This window comes from Gigantopelta aegis, chromosome 9, assembly GCF_016097555.1.
Source record: "Gigantopelta aegis isolate Gae_Host chromosome 9, Gae_host_genome, whole genome shotgun sequence".
Taxonomy (NCBI): Eukaryota; Metazoa; Mollusca; class Gastropoda; order Neomphalida; family Peltospiridae; genus Gigantopelta; species Gigantopelta aegis.
This window is the reverse complement of record NC_054707.1, coordinates 56,079,985-56,100,309: the sequence shown is the minus strand read 5'-3', so window position 1 is coordinate 56,100,309 and position 20,325 is coordinate 56,079,985. Positions and strand designations below refer to the sequence as shown.

The following is a 20,325-nucleotide window of genomic DNA, read 5'->3' as shown; positions in this document are numbered from 1 at the left end:
GCGAATCACAATACCCGACTACAAGATTTAAGAATGACATAATTAAGTTGAATAAACCTAAGACCTAATGTTTTGTTTGCAATATATTGCTGTTAATCAGAGGCCATCTCAATAACAAGTAACTCTCCGACTATTATTTTTAGAAGTACCGCCTGTGCGCTTGTATGCATGCGCACTCAACTATTGAGGCCCTATTCGATTGACGTGTTCAGGGCAATCATTGTTCTGTATCAATTATTACGTTATGTTGAGAAGCCTTGTTAATAATTAAAAGATTACAGATCAATCGTCCTAGGCGGTTATGTTTTTAATAAATGTGACCGAGAAAGGGTTGTTGTTCACTTATTCATTAGATGCAGTGTACGCTATATCTGTTAAACGCAAAAGAAACGATTTATCACTTGCTTCCCGGAAAATGTAGCGGAAAAAAAAAAGACTGGTGGGGGAGGTCGTCAAAAAAACAAACATAACAAAGACCGTTATTTATGGATCGTCCCTAAGTTTCTGCTATATTGTTAGACACCAATCAGTCGGACCTCACCATGAAGGTCAGTCAATTGTGTTAGACCGGTCATGCATGCAATGCAGACTGCTGGAACTGATAACGACTCACTAGCCAAGCTTAACTTTAATTGCTTAACTATAGCAAAGTCATTATTTGGGGATCACAAATAATACCAAAGCTTGCCGTATCTTTTGGGATGGAAAGAACACCATACCAGCAAATGCATACAAGTTCACGTAATTCTATTCGGTCAATCAACAGCCCGGTAATTCCGGAAACTGACGTCATTTTGTAAACACGTGCACCGATGAAACGTGAACTTTTTGATGGTTCTGTTGTTTCAAGTTTATCTCATTAACTACATGGCTAATACACTTTGTTTACACTAGTGGATGGTCAGTGGGGATTTTTTTAATGCACAAAGTTTGTGTTTTTAGAAAACGACGCCAGTTTGTGTTTTTAGAAAACGACGCCCAGTGACGGACGTTGTTGGTTTTTTAGAAAATGATTTCTGGTCTGGCAGATTAAAACAAAAACGCCATGCTAATTATATATATCGATAGATATATTTTTTTACATTTATATATATCTAACTGCATGTGACATGTGTTAACTGTAATAGTTCCGGTATGATGTACCGCATTATGCTAGACTGTCTCCCATGCCACTTTGTAGTTGGATGGCTGTTACAAAGTGAAAGTCGGTACTCTATCGGTTAATCGACTAACCCGGTTAATTGCACAAAATCGAGCAGCACCGAGGGTATGCAAATAAGCGGGTTTGACTGTATATATATATATAACTATATATATGTATATATATATAACTATATATATATATATAGTTATATATATATATATATATATAAAACTATATATATATATAGATATATATATAGTTATATATAGTTTTATATATATAGTTATATATAGTTTTATATATATAGTTATATATATATATATATCAGGGGTGAGGAAAAGCCCTTTTTTCCTGGTCTGGGACCAATTCTCGATCTCTGAGACCGAAATTATTTTTTAAAAACGTGTGTTCGCCGGTCCTACTTTTGTCATTCTTGTCAGTCCGAAGCACCTGTCCGTTTCTATTACAGGAACAAAATCCGTCAATTGGATCGGCCTGCCCAGACATTGGTATCTTTTACATGATTTAAATAATAAATAAATAGTGGTCAAACTGACTGGTGTTTCAGACGTCTGTGATTTTGAAGTCTGCCATAAGTTGGATTTAAATCAATCCACTGCCACTAGGCTAGACATTTATCAAAGCCGCTGAGCTGGTCACGAGATAAAACAGATGTTAAAACAAAGGACCCAGAGTTTACAATTGGTCAAAATCAACGCCCGTGTACAGAGCTCTGTCAGGTCGAGTGTCTGAGTCCGAGGCAAGGGGCTTTTGTGAAATACAAACTGCTTGAAATAGCATAAAATATACTGAAATAATCCATAAATTTATATATTTCTTGTTGGCTGTTCAATGTAGTGTATAAAATAATTATAAAGGACTTTAAATTTAAAAAAAGGTTTCCAGCTCTTTTTTTACAAGCGGGAATGAGCTGGAATAGCTAAACCGGCTATCTTTAGAGCCAGTAGAGGTCAAGGTGACTGGGAAAAAAGTCACAATTTAGTATAGACAAAAAAATCACAGGAAAAAAAGGTCACAATTTTTATATATCAAAATGTATGAGTTCGCATATTATTGTAGAGTGGTTTCTTATTCCTGGGTCAATTAGGCTTGATTAAAGGAAGAGGCTTCATATTGTGCAGGGACAGTGACTTGTTACACTTATTGATTAGGGTTAATTAGGCTAGATTGACAACCCACCTCGACAGCGCTATGTACAGCTCCAAGAGTGCCTTCGCAACCTGTGTGTCGATCATGTGGAATCGGTTGGAATGTCCGTTTAAACCACCAACATTGAAAATAAAGAACCTTGACAAAAACTCTCAATGACAAAATCTTTCATTTCCTAATACAGTGGACTCTGTCTAAACCGGATTCTGTGTAATCCGGATCTCTGCGTAAACCGGTCCATTTGTAAAGTCCCATCCAGCTACCGTTTATCTCTTAGGTATAAATCTCTGCCTAATCCATATTCTATCTACTCCGGACTCTGGATCAAAAGTCAAGAATGAAAGAACCGTTCATGCATTAATTACCTCTGTCTACACCGGATTGGGATTTGACTGAACGACGGGCTGCTTAATTAGTTGAACAATGATCGTCAGATGCTAAGTAATCATGATGCCGTTGCAAGATCAAATACAAAATGTAATCGCACTCGTGTGAAGTTTACTCTTATTGCGGTAGGCGGTTAGATCAATCGAATTAATATTAGATCTAACTGATTTCACTCTTATGAATTTGGCCTGTATAAATAGGTGCTAGTCGCTCGTATATTTTGTGTTGTCTTATTTAATTTATTTTGGCGGAGCGACCCAAAAACTGCAAACGGCAATTTCGTATTTATGAATAAATAATGTTTTAGGAAATAAAATTAAATTTAACCTAGTACAAATATTAGAACGACCAAAAACACGTTTAATATGCAGCCACTAATATTTTATGCAGAAAAATATATTTGATATGTAATTACAATTGTTAAAAAGTCTGTTAGTTGATAACATCTTCAAAATTGCAGCAAACTCAGGAATATATAGTTATATATATACTGAAGGCCAAAAGAAACTTTACCATAGTTTTAAATCACTCTGGTGTAAAAACAACAAAAGATAGGCGCATGAGGTAAAATATATTGACTAGATCAATATGTCAGCATTAACATAACTAAAAATGAGTGTCATTCAGCATCTGATAATGACGTCACATTTTCCCAAAGCGAGGTGGTGTACACAAATCGAGCTTTCAACTTCATGGACGACATGCAAAGCATACAGACAATCACTCAAGTCCAATAACAAGTCACATTAATAGCGTGTGTGACCACCCCTTGCCCCAATACAAGCAATAATTCTCCGACGCATAGAAAAAATCAGTCGTCTGATGAGGTAACGTGGGACGCGTTGCCATTCTTCTTGAAGGGCCTGGATCAGTTCCTGTTGGTTGGCTGGAGGGTGTGGTCGTTGTCGAACATGGCGATCCAAAACATCCCAGAGGTGTTCTATGGGGGACGTCACTGTCAGGAAGCGATTTTGTAGATGCAAGGTACGCAAGTACCGGTCATCATGGGGCGAAGTCACCCTGGGTCTGCCTGTTCTTGGCCTGTGTGATGTCTGCCCTGTTTGCCTGTAGTGTTGCATCAAGTTTGTAACAGTAACACGGGAACAACCGAAGGTTCTGGTGATGTGGGCATGAGTGGCTCCCATCTGTATCATACCCAGGGCTCTCTCGCGTTGTTCTGGTGTCAGTCGTGGCATTCCTATGGTGGGTTTTTATCTGTGTGGATGTCTGACATGCCGTCTAAACCGTTTTTATACCCTTATTGCACGTGCAATTGCTGTTGTTCATAGTGCACAAGTTTTTTTCATTTTTCTGTGTGTTCCACCCAAAACGTGCAGTGGGTGGGTATAATTTTCTGCATACATTATTGTTGTGTTTGGGCTATGTGTTTTGGATTGAGTTACTTTTTAAAAACAATTCATTTTTTCTTAAATTCAAAATTGAAAATGGTAAAGTTTCTTTTGGCCTTCAGTATATATATAGTTGTATATATATATAGTTATATACATATATATACACATATATATACTATTTGGTGTGTAACATATACACCTGGTTATTTCGACACTTGGATGAGAAGAGGAAACCTGAAAAAACAGCAAGCGATACTTGAATGAATAAATATAACACATGGATACGTCTTTAGAATGTTATTATTTTGTATTATTGGTGTTCAGAATCTTATTTATTTGTCTTTTTTCTGTGTATAAGAAATTCTGCATCTGGAATAATGTTTGTTTTAAGGATGGTAACTTGAATGAAAACAAAGGAAGTGATGGTAGTGACGGGGAGGCCCATGATAATGGTGGTGGTGGGAGTGACGCTGCCCCAGATAGTGACGCAGGTCATGACAGTGATGCTGGTGGTAGCGATGCTGCAAGGAGTGACGGAGGCCACAACAGCGATGCTGAGAGCGTGAAGGGCAGTGGCAGTGAACATAGAAGTGAACGCGGCAGCGAACACGGTAGTGAACGGGGTAGTGATGTGGGGAGTGACTCTGAAGGAAGTGATGTTGAAGAGGTGAAGAGAAAACGACGTCGACACCAGAAATCAGATGAAGAAGATCCTGCTGAGGTGAATATATTGTGTGTTTTATTGTCAAAAGTTATTTAAAAATACAGTAAAGTGTTTTCGCTACATGTAGGATGTTAAGTAAATAGTAAGGTACCAGCATGCATACAGTTAGGTGCGTTATATTTAATCGTGTAATTCATTTTGCATTTCTACACAGTGAGGAATTTTAGATTATTTTGTTTATTTATATTTATTCACAATCTCTCTTTAAAAAGTGCAGGACTCTTAAAAATATATATTTCTTGTCCTCACAGCAACAGAGATGTTTACAATTTATCCTCTGAACTTTGTTGACAGTCAAACATTTTTTTAGCTGGGTTTATTATTTTAGTTTTTTCACTTGCCATTCTCTTCACTGTTTTAGATTCAGAGTTTTATTTTTAGAACTATTTTGATGAAGACGAAGATGATGAGGCTGAAAAGCGACGCAGATTAAAACGAGCGCGAGTGAGCAAATTCATCATTGAAGAAGCAGGTCTGTATTCCAGGAGGAACAGATAAGGAAATAGTATTTTAAACTAGCCAAGGTAGATGCCATTAGTGATGGGATGTTTTGACTCCGCTGCAACCTTCTACTACAGTTTTGATTTGTTTGTAGTGTACATTTATAGTGTACATATTGAAAACATTAAAATAAAGTCACATAAATGGTGTTTTCAAATAAAGTTTGCAACATTTAGCGTAAGTATTTTGTAAGACGCTTTGAAGCACTTACGTAAAGGTAAAAGTAGGAATAACCCTTTTTATTACCCCAGCGGTCACTCATAACAGGGAAAATATTTTCCTTATTTTCTCAGTGAAAAATATTCTGCATTGGTTTAACGAACAATACTATTGGACAATTTGACGCTTACAAACCAATGACTTTGTCGGTACTAAATATGACGTCATTACGATTTGATAAACCCAAAATGACGTCGTTTAAAGAGTTTGCGTTTACGGGTCTCTGTTTTTGGTGTTAAATTAATAACAAAATGTCATTTTAATGCAATTCATTATAGAGTTTGAAGCAGAATAAAGAGAACTTGTGTGTTTTTTTAATTATCTATGAATGTGATTAAATTACAACGTTATAGTAATTCTCAGAACAGTGCGTATTTAGTGCTTTACATCATTTCTATACAGGTTGGCCTTCGTGCATGTGCATGGAAAATAAAGGTTTTTAGAAGAAAAAAAATTGCTGAGGTAATAAATAGAATAACAAACTCGGTTCCAGTTATTATCAAATTTATGTCCCTCGTGAAATAATTTTCATTTGTCACTCGCTAATGCTCGTGACAACTGAAAATTATTTCACTCGGGACATAAATTTGATAATAACTGGTAACTCGTTTATTATCATCTATTTACTCTATTGAAATTACAAAATATATACAGTAAAATATTTAAACCGTACAACTCATGGTTGATAATTGTATTATACAGTTAACCTGTGATGAGCTTGTTGTTTGTAGATGTTGATGAAGACGATGAGGATGAGGATGATGTGGAGTGGGAGGAAGGAGCAGAGGACATCATCGACCGCAAGTCGCAGTACGAGGGAAACAGTGTACGCGAGATCGAGTCCCACCAGCGCCTCCGCCAGATGTGGGAGTATGTGGTAGTTAATGCATTAGTAGCAGTAGGACAGATTTATAGGATATTAAACAAGCTTCTATTTTGTGTGATATTTATGTCCCCAAGTAAAATAATATTCAGTTGTTACAAGATTTAGTCACTGAACACGTTTGAGTGACGTACTACTAAGGTCGTAGTATGCTAATCGCATGATGTTGAGGTGTTATGTCCCACTTGGAGTTCTACTTCTAGTGAAACATATCACTTTCATATGAACCAAGATACTTTTAACTATATGGGTATTAAGTGGGAGTATGTAGTCGTTAATGTATTAATAATAGTACATAGTAGTTAACTAGTATGAAATGTGTACAAATGTATAGTAATATGAAATGTGTATAGATGTATAATCATATGAAATGTACTGATAGTTTGATCTGGTTTGTAGTTCTCAGCGTGAAGACGAGATTGAAGAGTACTATCGGAACAAATACAGCGAGAAGTCGGTTGCCGAGAGATACGGAGAGGGAGAAGAGATGTCAGACGAGATAACTCAGCAGGGCTTGTTGCCTGGCGTCAAGTAAGTAAACTGTAACTATAGCAACAATACCTTTTTTTAATAGTTTTACTAAATTTAGATTGCAATTTCATCTCATATAATAGTTACATATGAAAAGTTTGTTCACAGGAGCATGAAGAATAAGGTGAACAAATTTACTAACATCTGAATGGAGATTTATTGTTGAAAATTATCTGAAAGTCTGACTGACTCGTGCATTTTTAGTGGGGTTTTTTGACACACAAATATGTTATTTTGATATCAGATTTTTAAAACGTTTGTAATTACAAACAAATTAATTTTTTCTTTGCCATATGCTTTATTTGATCTTCCATGGCAACCACCCTGATGTCAAGAATTCATTTATCACATAGCTTCATATCAGTCTTTCTGGAAGTATATTCTTTAGTCTTCTAGGCTGAATTACAAAGGTATTTATCTTATGTGTAACTTTGCTAAACAGCCATCTATGTTTTAAGATACAGCAAACAGCGACTACAACCATATTACTGGCACTCAATTCAAGACTATCGTATTGACATTCAATCCCGTATTACAACTCTGTATGAAATGCAGACATTACTACACTTCTAGCAAATTAAATTTGATGGACAGTTCCATGTGTTTACTTATTTATTTCCATCAGTCTAATTATGATAAATACAGGTGTTTAATAATGTGCAAATTATATTTAAGTATATAACTACATGCATTTAAAAAAAAAGTCGAATGATCATCTTTAGCAAATTGACTCGTAAAGTAAGCTAACTTCATGTGGTAAAAACTTGAAATCTGTTCACTCTTGTAGGTAGTTGTGACATACAGACTTACTAGTATGATTATGAAAAACAGGGATTATTAATTTTGAATAATTGTTCAGAGTTGATTATGTTAATTATTTGTGAACATTACAGAGATCCTAACCTGTGGGTTGTGAAGTGTCGAATTGGTGAGGAGAAACCCACAGTGATACATCTGATGAGGAAGCTAATCACGTATCAGTTCACAGATGAGGTGTGTTGTTCTCTTTCTTCCGGGGATTAGTTTTTAGTCAGTTTGATTTCAATTCTTAGGGTTTCCCTAACATAGCTTAGTCCTCTTGATATGCTTTGATTGGGTATAAGTAAATACTCGCTATATGTTATATCATCCAGTGAATTCTGTCCATAGTTCCCTAAGAAATAAATATGTGTCCCTGCCAGTGTCATATGTCATTTGTCAGGTTGTAACATTATTTTGATTTTTTTTAATTGCATTCTTTTATTAGAAAAGTTTTTTTGTTTTTGTTTTTTGAGGGGTGGGTGGGTTGTACGGCAGAGTTTCTTTGTAGCCTGAACTTGATCTGATGACAATTAAAAAAACTCCAAAAGTTTGTTTATTCTGTAAATCTTTTGTTGTTGACAATTTTCTACAATTTCTCTTTTCAGCCGTTGCAAATAAAATGTGCGATTGCCAAAGAGGGTTTGAAAGGCTACATATACATTGAAGCATACAAACAGACTCACGTCAAACAGGCCATTGATGGAATTGGTAATCTCAGAATTGGATGCTATCAGCAGCAGGTAAACTCTTCAACTGAGTTCTTTGACACATCGCTCTCATCTGGTTCAAATAAGACTTTTTAACAACACCCCAGCACATCATTTAGGACAACAGCTATCTAAAATGCTATTCGTCATCTTGGGTTTTGAATGTGAGAGAAGTTAGTAATGTTACCCCCATCCTGTCACCTTCAGTTAGTAACTTGTAATCCCATCAAGTTACTTACCATTAGTAATCTGTAACCCTATCCAGTCAACTTCAGTTAGTAATCTGTAACCTTATACTGCCTCCTTCAGTTAGTAACTTGTTGCCCCATCCTGTGACCTTCAGTTAGTAACCTATAATCCCATCATGTTGCTTACAGTTAGTAACCTGTAACCCTATCCTGTCACTTTCAGTTAGTAATCTGTAACCCCATCCTGTCACCTTCAGTTAGTAACTTGTAATCCCATCAAGTTGCTTACCATTAGTAATCTGTAACCCTATCCAGTCAACTTCAGTTAGTAATCTGTAACCTTATACTGCCTCCTTCAGTTAGTAACTTGTTGCCCCATCCTGTGACCTTCAGTTAGTAACCTATAATCCCATCATGTTGCTTACAGTTAGTAACCTGTAACCCTATCCTGTCAATTTCAGTTAGTAATCTGTAACCCCATCCTGTCACCTTCAGTTAGTAACTTGTAATCCCATCAAGTTACTTACCATTAGTAATCTGTAACCCTATCCAGTCAACTTCAGTTAGTAATCTGTAACCTTATACTGCCTCCTTCAGTTAGTAACTTGTTGCCCCATCCTGTGACCTTCAGTTAGTAACCTATAATCCCATCATGTTGCTTACAGTTAGTAACCTGTAACCCTATCCTGTCACTTTCAGTTAGTAATCTGTAACCCCATCCTGTCATCTTCAGTTAGGAATCTGTAACCCCATCCTGTCATCTTCAATTAGGAATCTAACCCCATCCTATTGCCTTCAGTTAGGAATCTGTAACCCCATCCTGTCATCTTCAGTTAGTAATCTGTAACCCCATCCTGTCATCTTCAGTTAGGAATTTGTAACCCCATCCTGTTACCTTCAGTTAGTAATCTGTAACTCCAACCTGACACCTTCAGTTAGGAATCTGTAACCCCATCCTATCACCTTCAGTTAGTAATCTGTAACCCCATCCTGTCACCTTCAGTTAGTAATCTGTAACCCCATCCTGTCACCTTAAGTTAGTAACCTGTAACCTCATCCTGCCATCTTCATTCAGTAGTAATACTAGTATCCCTACTCCCCCCCCCCCCCCCCCACACACACACACACATACACTCCCTGCCCCATACGACCACTGTAACCTTCCCATATAATGAATAGTGTTGAACTTATTTCTTGCAGATGGTTCCAATTAAAGAGATGACGGATGTGTTGAAAGTGATAAAAGAAACAGCAAACCTAAAACCAAAGTCATGGGTGCGTCTCAAGAGAGGAATCTTCAAAGATGATCTTGCTCAGGTATGGCATATCTTTATGTGAGAAGAATAAACATATAGTTTTACAGTGTTTCCTTGCTGTTATTTAATATGAATTGATTATGTTGAACAGGCTTAGAACATGAACTATCTAAAAAATAAAAAAAGGTGATAAGTTGATTTTAAAAGTTGACTATTTAATTCGCAATGGATATATGGAACCCATTGAATAAGTGGATGTGATGAGTTTTATTGTTTTAATTACGTAGAAATTGTTTTATTGTTTAATTCAGGTTGATTACAGAGAACTTGTTTTATATTCAGGTTGATTACGTGGAACCTGCTCAGAATGTCGTCCATCTGAAACTGTTGCCTCGTGTGGACTACTCCAAGATGAGAGGCGTTCTGAAGAACTCTGCCAAGGAGGTAAGACTGTCACAGTTCACTTGCTAGTAATAAACTCTTCCAAGAAGATAAGACTGATTTAAGTAATCAATTTATAGACTATTTTGGAATCCATTTAAAACTGTTGACTTCTGCATTTTAATTTGTATATGACCTTGTATAATATGGCAATTAACAGTATTAACCAAACATTCTATTTGCTATTTTAGGATGCTGACAAAAAGAAGCGATTTCGAAAACCACCAACCAAGTTGTTTGATGTTGATGCTGTTAGGTAAGTTAATAATAATGTATTTATATAGACTTGCAATATTACTTCTACAGTGTAATTTCATTGCACCCAAAATACTTGGTTCCAATTATTTGTTCAGTTCAGATATAAGGGTTGGTTAGGGTTAGAGAAATTCAGACTGAGAATAAGTATACTGTAATACTTTATATTGTTAAATATAAGGTGTGGCGGAACATGTTTCCAGATAGTCTTGATATACTCTGACATGAACAATATTTGCAGAGCTATTGGTGGTGAGGTATCTACGGATGGAGACTTCTTGATATTTGAGGGAAACCGATACAGTCGAAAAGGGTTCCTCTTCAAGAGTTTCGCAATGTCAGCAATTGTAAGTTTAAAATAATCATATCTGTAATTGTTTGTTAATATCTACAAATGTATGTTAATTTCTGCGGTTCTAAGTTATCATCCACATTTGTAAGTTTAAAATAATCATCTGTAATTGTAAGTTAATATCTGCAGTTGTAAGCTAATAGATGTAGTTCCAAATTAATTAATATCTGCAGTTTTAACTTTATGATAATCATATCTGCAATTGTAAGTTTGTATCTGCAGTTTTAAGTACATTTTTGCAGTTGTAAGTTTAAACGAGCATATCATTCTGTAATTGTAAGTAAATATCTGTAGTTATAAATTAAAGTCTGCAAATGTCAATTAGTATTTTTACAATTGTAAGTTAATGTCTGCAATTGTAAGTTACAAATAAGTATATATTTTATGTGCAGTCATAAGTTAAGTAAGTATAATGTATATGAAATTGTAACATAAAAAATATCACTTGATCTCTAGTGGTAAGAAATATATATCATCATGTTTGTGGTTCCAGGTTGCTGAAGGTGTAAAACCCACCCTCACAGAGTTGGAGCGGTTTGAGGATCAGCCAGACAGTATGGATGTTGAACGTATCCTTGTGCTTCGTATTCTAGCCGGACATGCCATTCTGCTATCACATTTTGCTGCCCTCCCAGTTTTTTCCTGTGCTACTTTTCTTTCTTTTTTTAATAAACCTACTGGTAATTAGGTTACCATTAAATCAGACCAAACTTGTTTCACCAGTGAAGGGCAATTAATCTGTCAATTATCGAAGACCTTAGTGATTTCACAATTGGCTGTTTGCTGTCAACATCTTGTTCGTATTTTGGGGGGTCTTTTTTCAGATTAACAAGCACTGAAAAAAACTAGGTTTTTAGGGTGTATTTTCTCTGGAACTTCTCTTGAGTGCTTTACATGTGTAACAGAAAAATACTGCCATCCTAATTGTGTCCCATGTTCATGTTTTATATCCTCTACTGGTCCCAACTAGAGGGGACTATAGGTTTCATCTGCCCCACATATAGTTTTCGGGACGTTATCTTCAGCAAAGCTTCAAAATATTGAGCTGAAATTGTGTGTATAGGTTTATTATATACTGTTACTGATTAAATTTGACTTTCATGGTGATTTACCCATTTTTCACAGAATTATAGCCCTTGAACTACTCAATTACTTTTTGAAAAAATCCATGTTGAGTGGGTACAAGTTTATAATTTTTACTCAATATATTCACTTGAATGTTTTATAAATACATAAAATAAAGTGCATATTTGAATCGGTAAGTATTATTTCCGTGGGTTTTTATAATTTTAATGATATTTTAGATCAATTAATGTTGATTAAAATTAGGTAGAAAATTGAAAAAGTCAGATCTGCTTATGGACATTTGTGGCTAGCTGACCAGTATTTTTGTCCATTATTCCCGATAACAGCGGTTTTCTGGCCAGAATAAAAATAAATAAATAATAACTTCGGTTCATATCCCAATATTTAGTGGATTTTGTTGTTGGTAAAACTATCAAATTTATTATTAAATTAGCTGTCACAATCAGCTATCAATTTCTGAAAATGACCGCGACATGCAGCCATTGTTATCGAGCGAAAAATACTTGCCGAAAACCAAAGGTATTCCAAGATATTTTCCATGCTGTCGAGTAAACTGTTTCCTGTATTAAATTTCCGTTTCCGGTGAGTGCCATGTGCTATATAGCGGGAAATATGAATTGGGGAATGCACTGTATACAGTGTACAGTATGTCAACTGGTGTGACATTGGGTAAGATATCTTGCTTGCAGTAGTCAGAATTTTAAGAGATACAGAAACATTTTGGGTCCAGTAGGGGACATGTATTGTTTTAGCAGTACTGTCAATGCAGATTGTAGGACTTAGTTTAAATATTTTTTAAATGGCAACACTCTTGAACAGTTAGCTCAACACCTCATTGCCCTTTTGATGTGCATCAGGCATGATGTTGCTTGTGTTTGTCCATATATTCTTTGTTGCGAGTGTTAGCTCATTTGTTATTGCCTTAACTTTTCATAGTTGTTCAGGAGAGTAAATCTGCAGGTGAAATAAGTCACAACTTTGCCCCAGGCGATGTTGTTGAGGTGTGCGAGGGAGAGTTGATCCATCTCCAGGGCAAGATCATACGCTGCGACGGAAACAAGATCACCATCATGCCAAAACACGAGGACCTCAAGGTAACTGAATAAATCACCACCATGCCAAAACACGAGGACCTCAAGGTAACTGAATAAATCATCACCATGCCAAAACACGAGGACCTCAAGGTAACTGAATAAATCACCACCATGCCAAAACACTAGGACCTCAAGGTAACTAAATAAATCACCACCATACCAAAACACGAGGACCTCATGGTAACTGAATAAATCACAAGGATCTCAAGGTAACTGAATAAATCACAATCATGTCAAAATAAGGACCTCACGGTAACTGAATAAATCACAATCATGTCAAAACACAAGGACCTTAAGGTAACTGAATAAATCACAGTCATGTCAAACACAAGGATCTCAAGGTAACTAAATAAATCACCATCAAGCCAAAACACAAGGACCTCAAGCTTACTGAATAAATCACAATCATGTCAAAACACAAGGACCTCACGGTAACTGAATAAATCACCATCAAGCCAAAACACAAGGACCTCAAGGTTACTGAATAAATCACAATCATATCAAAACATGAGGTGATGTATAGGTGATAAATAGATGTTATTACCAGTGTTTTTCGGTATTGTCAGTATCGTATATTAGGAAAAAAAATTGCATTATACAAGCATATGGTATATTGACAATACCAAAACACGAGGTATCTCTTTATCATATAATCTCAAGCTTAATACATGTTTTTGTGAACTGTATATGCAACTTTAATTTAAACACGAATGATGTCATTTTGGATATCCTTGCATAAAAGTAAACTAGTGCTTAATGGGGTTTTTTTTTAATGATAAACAGCTTTCGGTGTAAAGTTGCTATTGAAATGTTTTTGTTTGATTAATATGAATGCATATGTCAGTTATGGAGTGTCACTGTAGTATGTTTGTTTAAATGTCAATAAAAGTAGTTCCGTGACCTCATTTAATTTACATCTAATTTGCAAAGTTATTAAATTCTAAAAGTTTGTGATCTGAAAAATATCACATACTTTGATTACACTGGATATGCTAGCTAATATATGATAAAAGACCATACATGACATTTGATTTGGACCCACAGTACTTTAAAAAAAAAACCCAACAACAACAACAACAACAAAAACCTACCTTACCTTCCTGAAAAAACACATATTACAAAGTCAGGGATTTATCCAGGATATTTTGCCACAGTTCCATGTCTGATGGGATTGGGAAAATTAGCGCAAGTAAATCATACTTGGGATATTTTTCAGGCCACTGAATGATGCAGTGCACCACTGTTAAATGAATGCATTAGAACAGACATAACTAAATACATATATATTGAGAATTATTAGTACAGAAATTTGGAATTTTAAGGAAGGGGCTTATGTTCGGACCCACAGAATGTCTGGATAAATACCTGATAGTATATAATGATGTGTTTGATATTATTGTATTATTAATCAGTACGTAATGAGGTGAGCTAATTTTAAACCTCTTTATCCAGGATCCTCTTGAATTCCCGTCTCACGAGTTGCGCAAGTACTTCAAGATGGGTGACCACGTGAAGGTGTGCGGAGGTCGCTACGAGGGTGACACCGGCCTCATTGTCAGGGTGGAGGACGCCATGGTCGTTCTCTTCTCCGATTTAACCATGCACGAGGTAATTTGTGTAGCTTTATCGTGTACTATTACAGATCAAGTTTGAATTTGGTGATGATTTATGCATTTTTTGACAGAGTTATGGCCCTTAAACTTGGGAGATATAAAAAAAATATTTCTAGACCGTTTTCTTCAAAATTTTGTATATTGCTTTATCATATAAGTACTGTTACAGATTAATTTTAACTTTCATGATGATTTACCTTCTTGTTTTTGACAAAGTTATGGCCCTTAAGGAGATGAGAAATAGGGGACATGTATTGCTTTAGTAGTACTCTCTGAATGCTTGTTTTATATAATTTTAATATATTTCACAATACCATTACCAAAAGGAGAACAGTCATCTTTAACCAACAACAAGAACCAAGCATTCACTGTCACAGTGGTGTTTGATGGGTCGTAATTTGTATTACAGGTGGAATAAAGCTTTATGGATCAAGGTTTTTTTTTAATTTTGTGTTGAGCTGTACATGTTACATTTGTTTGTTCTATTGTTTGCAGCTCAAAGTGCTGCCTAAACATCTGCAGCTATGTACTGACATGGCTACTGGTGTGGACTCACTTGGACAGTACCAGTTTGGTGACCTCGTTCAGCTTGAGTATGTATTACATATATAGGTGTTAAATATGATTGTTAGTGTATGTATTACACAGATAGGTGTTAAATATGATTGTTAGTGTATGTATTACAAATATAGGTGTTAAATATGATCGTTAGTGTATGTATTACACAGACGTGTTAAATATGATCGTTAGTGTATGTATTACACAGACAGGTGTTAAATATGATCGTTAGTGTATGTATTACACATACAGGTGTTAAATATGATCGTTAGTGTATGTATTACACAGACGTGTTAAATATGATCGTTAGTGTATGTATTACACAGACGTGTTAAATATGATCGTTAGTGTATGTATTACACAGACAGGTGTTAAATATGATCGTTAGTGTATGTATTACACATACAGGTGTTAAATATGATCGTTAGTGTATGTATTACACAGAGGTGTTAAATATGATCATTAGTGTATGTATTACACAGACAGGTGTTAAATATGATTGTTAATGTATGTATTACACAGATAGGTGTTAAATACTGTCATTAGTATATATGTTACACAAATAAGTGTTAAATACGATATAAGTTTACTTATTATATGGAATTATTTTTAATAAACTTGTTAGTGTACGTATTACACAGATAGATGTTAAATATGGTTTTAAATGAATGTATTATACAGATGGGTATTAAATGCAACCATTAGTATATTGTCAGGTGAAGTATATGTATATAATTAAACTGGATACTGTTATTATTAGTGGGAGGGTAAAGTAACTGTATACTATCAGTATTAAGAGTGAATTTGACTTGTTTTTATTTTCAGTCCACAAACTGTTGGGTGTATTGTCCGGCTAGAGAAAGAAAACTTTCAAGTTCTAAACATGCACAACAAGGTAAAAAAAGAATTCATTCTTGAACGTCATTTCCTTCTTAACCTTTAGACTTCTGGATAATTTTTGATAAAAACCACGTTGAGTGGGTACAAGTTTATAATTTTTACTCACATATATTCACTTAAATATTTTATAAATTCACAAAATAAAGTTCATAATTGTTCATAAGTATTATTTCCATGGGTTTTTCTAATTTTTATGACATTTTAAATCGGTAAATGTTGATTAAAATTATGCAAAAAAGTTGTGTTTACTTACAGGCATTTGTGGCCAGCTGTCCAGTATTTATGTTCATTATTCACAATAACAGTGGTTTTCTGACCAGAATTTGTTTTTTTTAATTGAACTACAATTCATGTCCCAATATTGGGTGATTTTCGTTGATGGTAAAACAATGAAATTTATCATCAAATTAGCTGTCACAATCAGCTATCGATGACTGCGATGTGCCGCCATTATTGTCAAGCGAAAATACTTTCTGAAAACCACTTTTTCAACTCAAAATTCTAAGATATTTTCCATTGAAAAACAACAGAAAATAAAGATACAGGAAATGGAGTTGTCTTGTGTTTCCTGTTATATAATTGTTTCTGGTGAGTGTCGTGTACAAATTGCAGGAAATATGAATTGGGAGAATGCAATGTACAGTATGTCGACTGGCATGACGTCGGGCGAGATATCTCGCCTGCAGTAGTCAGAAGATTAAAAGATCTATGAAGAGGTGATATTAAATATAATAAGTATTATATTATAAGTAACTCGAGCCATTATGGAAGTATAGTATTAAATATAAATGATATATTTTGTTTTTAAATCTGGTGGGTTTTTTTATGTGTATACAATGATATACTAATATTAAATTATGTATTTTACTTTAATTAGTAATTGAATCAGAAACTTCAGGTCATTATGTATGATTCTAATATGAAATGATGTATTTCACTTTAATTAGGTGATGAGTCTGAAGCCTCAAGCCATTATGCGGAAACGTGACACAAAACATGCCGTTGCCTTGGACTCGGAAAACAACAATCTACAAGTTCGAGACATCGTCAAGGTCATTGATGGCCCACACTCGGTTTGTATATCTAAACTCATTATGGTAACAAATTTCCATCTCATTTTCAAATGAAGGCTTGTATGTAATGAGGCTTGTAAACAATACAGATTATATATGATGATGATGATGATGATGATAAACAATAAAGATTATATGTAATGAGGATGATAAACAGTACAGATTATATATAATTAGGATGATAAACAATACAGATTATATATGATGATGATGATAAACAATAAAGATTATATGTAATGAGGATGATAAACAATACAGATTATATATAATTAGGATGATAAACAATACAGATTATATATGATGATGATGATAACCAATAAAGATTTTATGTAATGAGGATGATAAACAGTATAGATTATATATAATGAGGTTGATAAATGATACAGATGTTATATAATAAGATTTTTAAACAGTACAGATTATATATAAATAATTCCAATCTCTAAAAATCCCTTTATTATAAACCCTTGGATTGGTTAAATTCATATCACGTGATGATAAAAACTGGCATTCATAGCACCATGAATCTCAGTTTAGCACTATTTTTGGCTATATAGCCGGAACTACTTTATGAATTATGTCAACAAAGGAATCCCCGAGGAATTTCCTTGAGATTCTATTTTTAGACATCAAACAGTAATCGTCTGCCGTCAAACTTGTAAACATCTAAAAATCTTCACATATAAATTATACCATACAAAATAGGTCGCTTCAGACATTTTTTATTAAAGGTTAAAAGTTATTGAAATTACTTACGTTACATGTTTATAGTGAATTCAAAATCCCACAGCTAAAAATCTATTTTGTCGATCCAAAAAAAGTGTATAATTCCAATGGAATTTGGTCTTTTACAAAAGCGATTTCAAAAACAAAATTCAGTCATTCATACAGTGTGTAAAGCGGTTTTGCGTTTCATACTAGCATGAAACTCAAAAATATTCACGTTCAATTCTTAATTAGGATGATAAACAATACAGATTATATATAATGAGGTTGATAAATGATACAGATAATGAGATTTTTAAACAATACAGATTATACATAAGGATAATAAGCACTGCAAATTATATATCATGAGGTTGGTAAACAATACAGATGGTATATAACGAGGTTTATAAACAAATACAGATGGTCTATAATGTGGATGATAAATAATATGGATGGTATATAATGATGTTTACAAACAATACAGATGGTATATAATGATGTTAATAAGCAAGAGGTTTTATTTAAAGGAGATGAATATGATTAATGTTTACAGTCTGCATAAATACAATCTGCATATTCTGGACAATAATAATGAGAATGATGGTTATCAGTTTTCACAAGGAGAAACTAGTGAAATTATACACAGATTTCAGTTAATGAGGATGATATTTATGAATGTTCAAAACTAAAGTGAAATTAAACACAGATTTTACTTTATGAGAAGGATGTATGTTCACAAGGTTAAAGCAATAAGATCAGTTCATGAAAATGATGCCTTCGGATGCCTTTGTTTCCGGTACTGTCGGTAAAATCACGGAAATGAAATTTTGTTTCCCGTGATTATTATGTCGAGTCTGACTATTCAACAGAACCTAAAAACAGTTTCTGATAGGTTCTCATGATCAAAAGTGAAAAAGTGTTTTCCTTGAAATTTGAAATCCTATGGCCTGTGTCTTTTTCTTCAGGGTCGACAAGGTGAGATTAAACATCTCTACAGAAGTCATGCATTCCTCATGTCCCGGCTGATGACTGAAAACGGTGGTTACTTTGTATGCCGAGCGCGTCACCTTGTTCTAGCTGGAGGATCAAGAGTTAGTATATATGAATATGTATATACAAGATGCATAGCTAGGATGGCAAGATGTAGATTTAGATTCACAAGATATAACTAAATAAAATAATACTTATTAGAAGTAGATTCTTCTGTAGTTTGAGCCATTATTTAATGCTTTAAGCAGTCGGGCACTAAATACGTTTTATAATAAAAATCCAACGCACTAGCTTTTTAGCTTTGTCAACATTTGAATTAAGTCCTGTTAGTATTTAATTTAGCCCAGCCAGCATTTGAATTAAGTCCTGTTAGTATTTGAATTTAGCCCTGTCATCATTTGAATTAAGTCCTGTTAGTATTTAATTTAGCCCTGTCAGCATTTGAATTAAGTCCTGTTAGTATTTAATTTAGCCCTGTCAGCATTTGAATTCTGTCCTCTTTGACTATAGCCATGTCAGTATTCAAATGCAAACATGTTAGTATTTGAATTCATTTCTATTAGTATTTTAATTATTTGTTTGTTTAATAACACCACTGGAGCACATTGATTAATTAATCATCGGCTATTGGATGTCAAACATTTGGTAGTCATCAGAGGAAACCCGCTACATTTTTCCTAATGCAGCGAGGAATCTTTTTTTTTTATATACTTTCTCACAGATAGGAAAGCACATACTACAGCCTTTGTCCAGTTGTGGTGTACTGGTTGGAATGAGAAAAAACAATTCAGCTGAATGGATCCACTGAGGTGGTTCAATCCTGTGAAGCGAGCACTCAACTGACTGAGCTAAATCCCGCGCCTTATTTTAATGAAGTCCTGTCATTGTTTTAATTTATTTCTGCTAGTATTTGAATATACAGTGAAACCCCACTTAATGACCACCCCGGTATTAAGACCACTCTGCTATTAAGACCACTTTTTTAAAGACTGGAATATTTCCTTATTATTTTATAGGTAAAACTAATGCAATATTAAGACCACCCCACTATTGCGGGTTACGACCAGTAATATTGGTCCTAATGGTTGTTTTTAGCTTTTTTCAACCCCGTCAAAGCAAACATATTATGATAGCAAATTTCAGCATTTTTCGTTTACTCAAATGTTGAAAAGTCACATATCTAATGATTTCCTTGTTCTCGCTGATTATCAAATGACATGTATCATAGTCGAAGAGTAATCATGTTAGTTTAGTCAGTAGAGCATGTCTAAATAATAAAAAAAGGATACCGGTACTTTCAGTTTCCGGAAAACATCGTCACCTAGTTAATATTAATGATGTAACATGATGACTGGTTGTTTTCATACCCTCAGTCAGTCAAGTGACCCACAC

At 34.6% G+C, this 20,325-nt stretch overlaps 1 protein-coding gene across 5 annotated transcripts in view; it reads left to right on the top strand.

The window, feature by feature from the left end:
• Positions 1-20,325, top strand: part of LOC121380683 (transcription elongation factor SPT5-like) — a 34,268-nt gene that overhangs the window by 2,041 nt on the left and 11,902 nt on the right. For all 5 annotated transcript variants that reach the window (XM_041509626.1, XM_041509628.1, XM_041509630.1 and 2 more), the window contains exons 3-19: positions 4,445-4,774; positions 5,159-5,249; positions 6,229-6,367; positions 6,780-6,911; positions 7,805-7,904; positions 8,318-8,452; positions 9,808-9,924; positions 10,206-10,307; positions 10,496-10,560; positions 10,801-10,906; positions 11,405-11,480; positions 12,934-13,091; positions 14,544-14,699; positions 15,200-15,297; positions 16,088-16,157; positions 17,110-17,235; positions 18,909-19,034. In XM_041509626.1, coding sequence (XP_041365560.1) covers positions 4,445-4,774; positions 5,159-5,249; positions 6,229-6,367; positions 6,780-6,911; positions 7,805-7,904; positions 8,318-8,452; positions 9,808-9,924; positions 10,206-10,307; positions 10,496-10,560; positions 10,801-10,906; positions 11,405-11,480; positions 12,934-13,091; positions 14,544-14,699; positions 15,200-15,297; positions 16,088-16,157; positions 17,110-17,235; positions 18,909-19,034 — 2,127 coding nt within the window. The remainder of the gene's footprint in view (positions 1-4,444; positions 4,775-5,158; positions 5,250-6,228; positions 6,368-6,779; positions 6,912-7,804; positions 7,905-8,317; positions 8,453-9,807; positions 9,925-10,205; positions 10,308-10,495; positions 10,561-10,800; positions 10,907-11,404; positions 11,481-12,933; positions 13,092-14,543; positions 14,700-15,199; positions 15,298-16,087; positions 16,158-17,109; positions 17,236-18,908; positions 19,035-20,325) is intronic.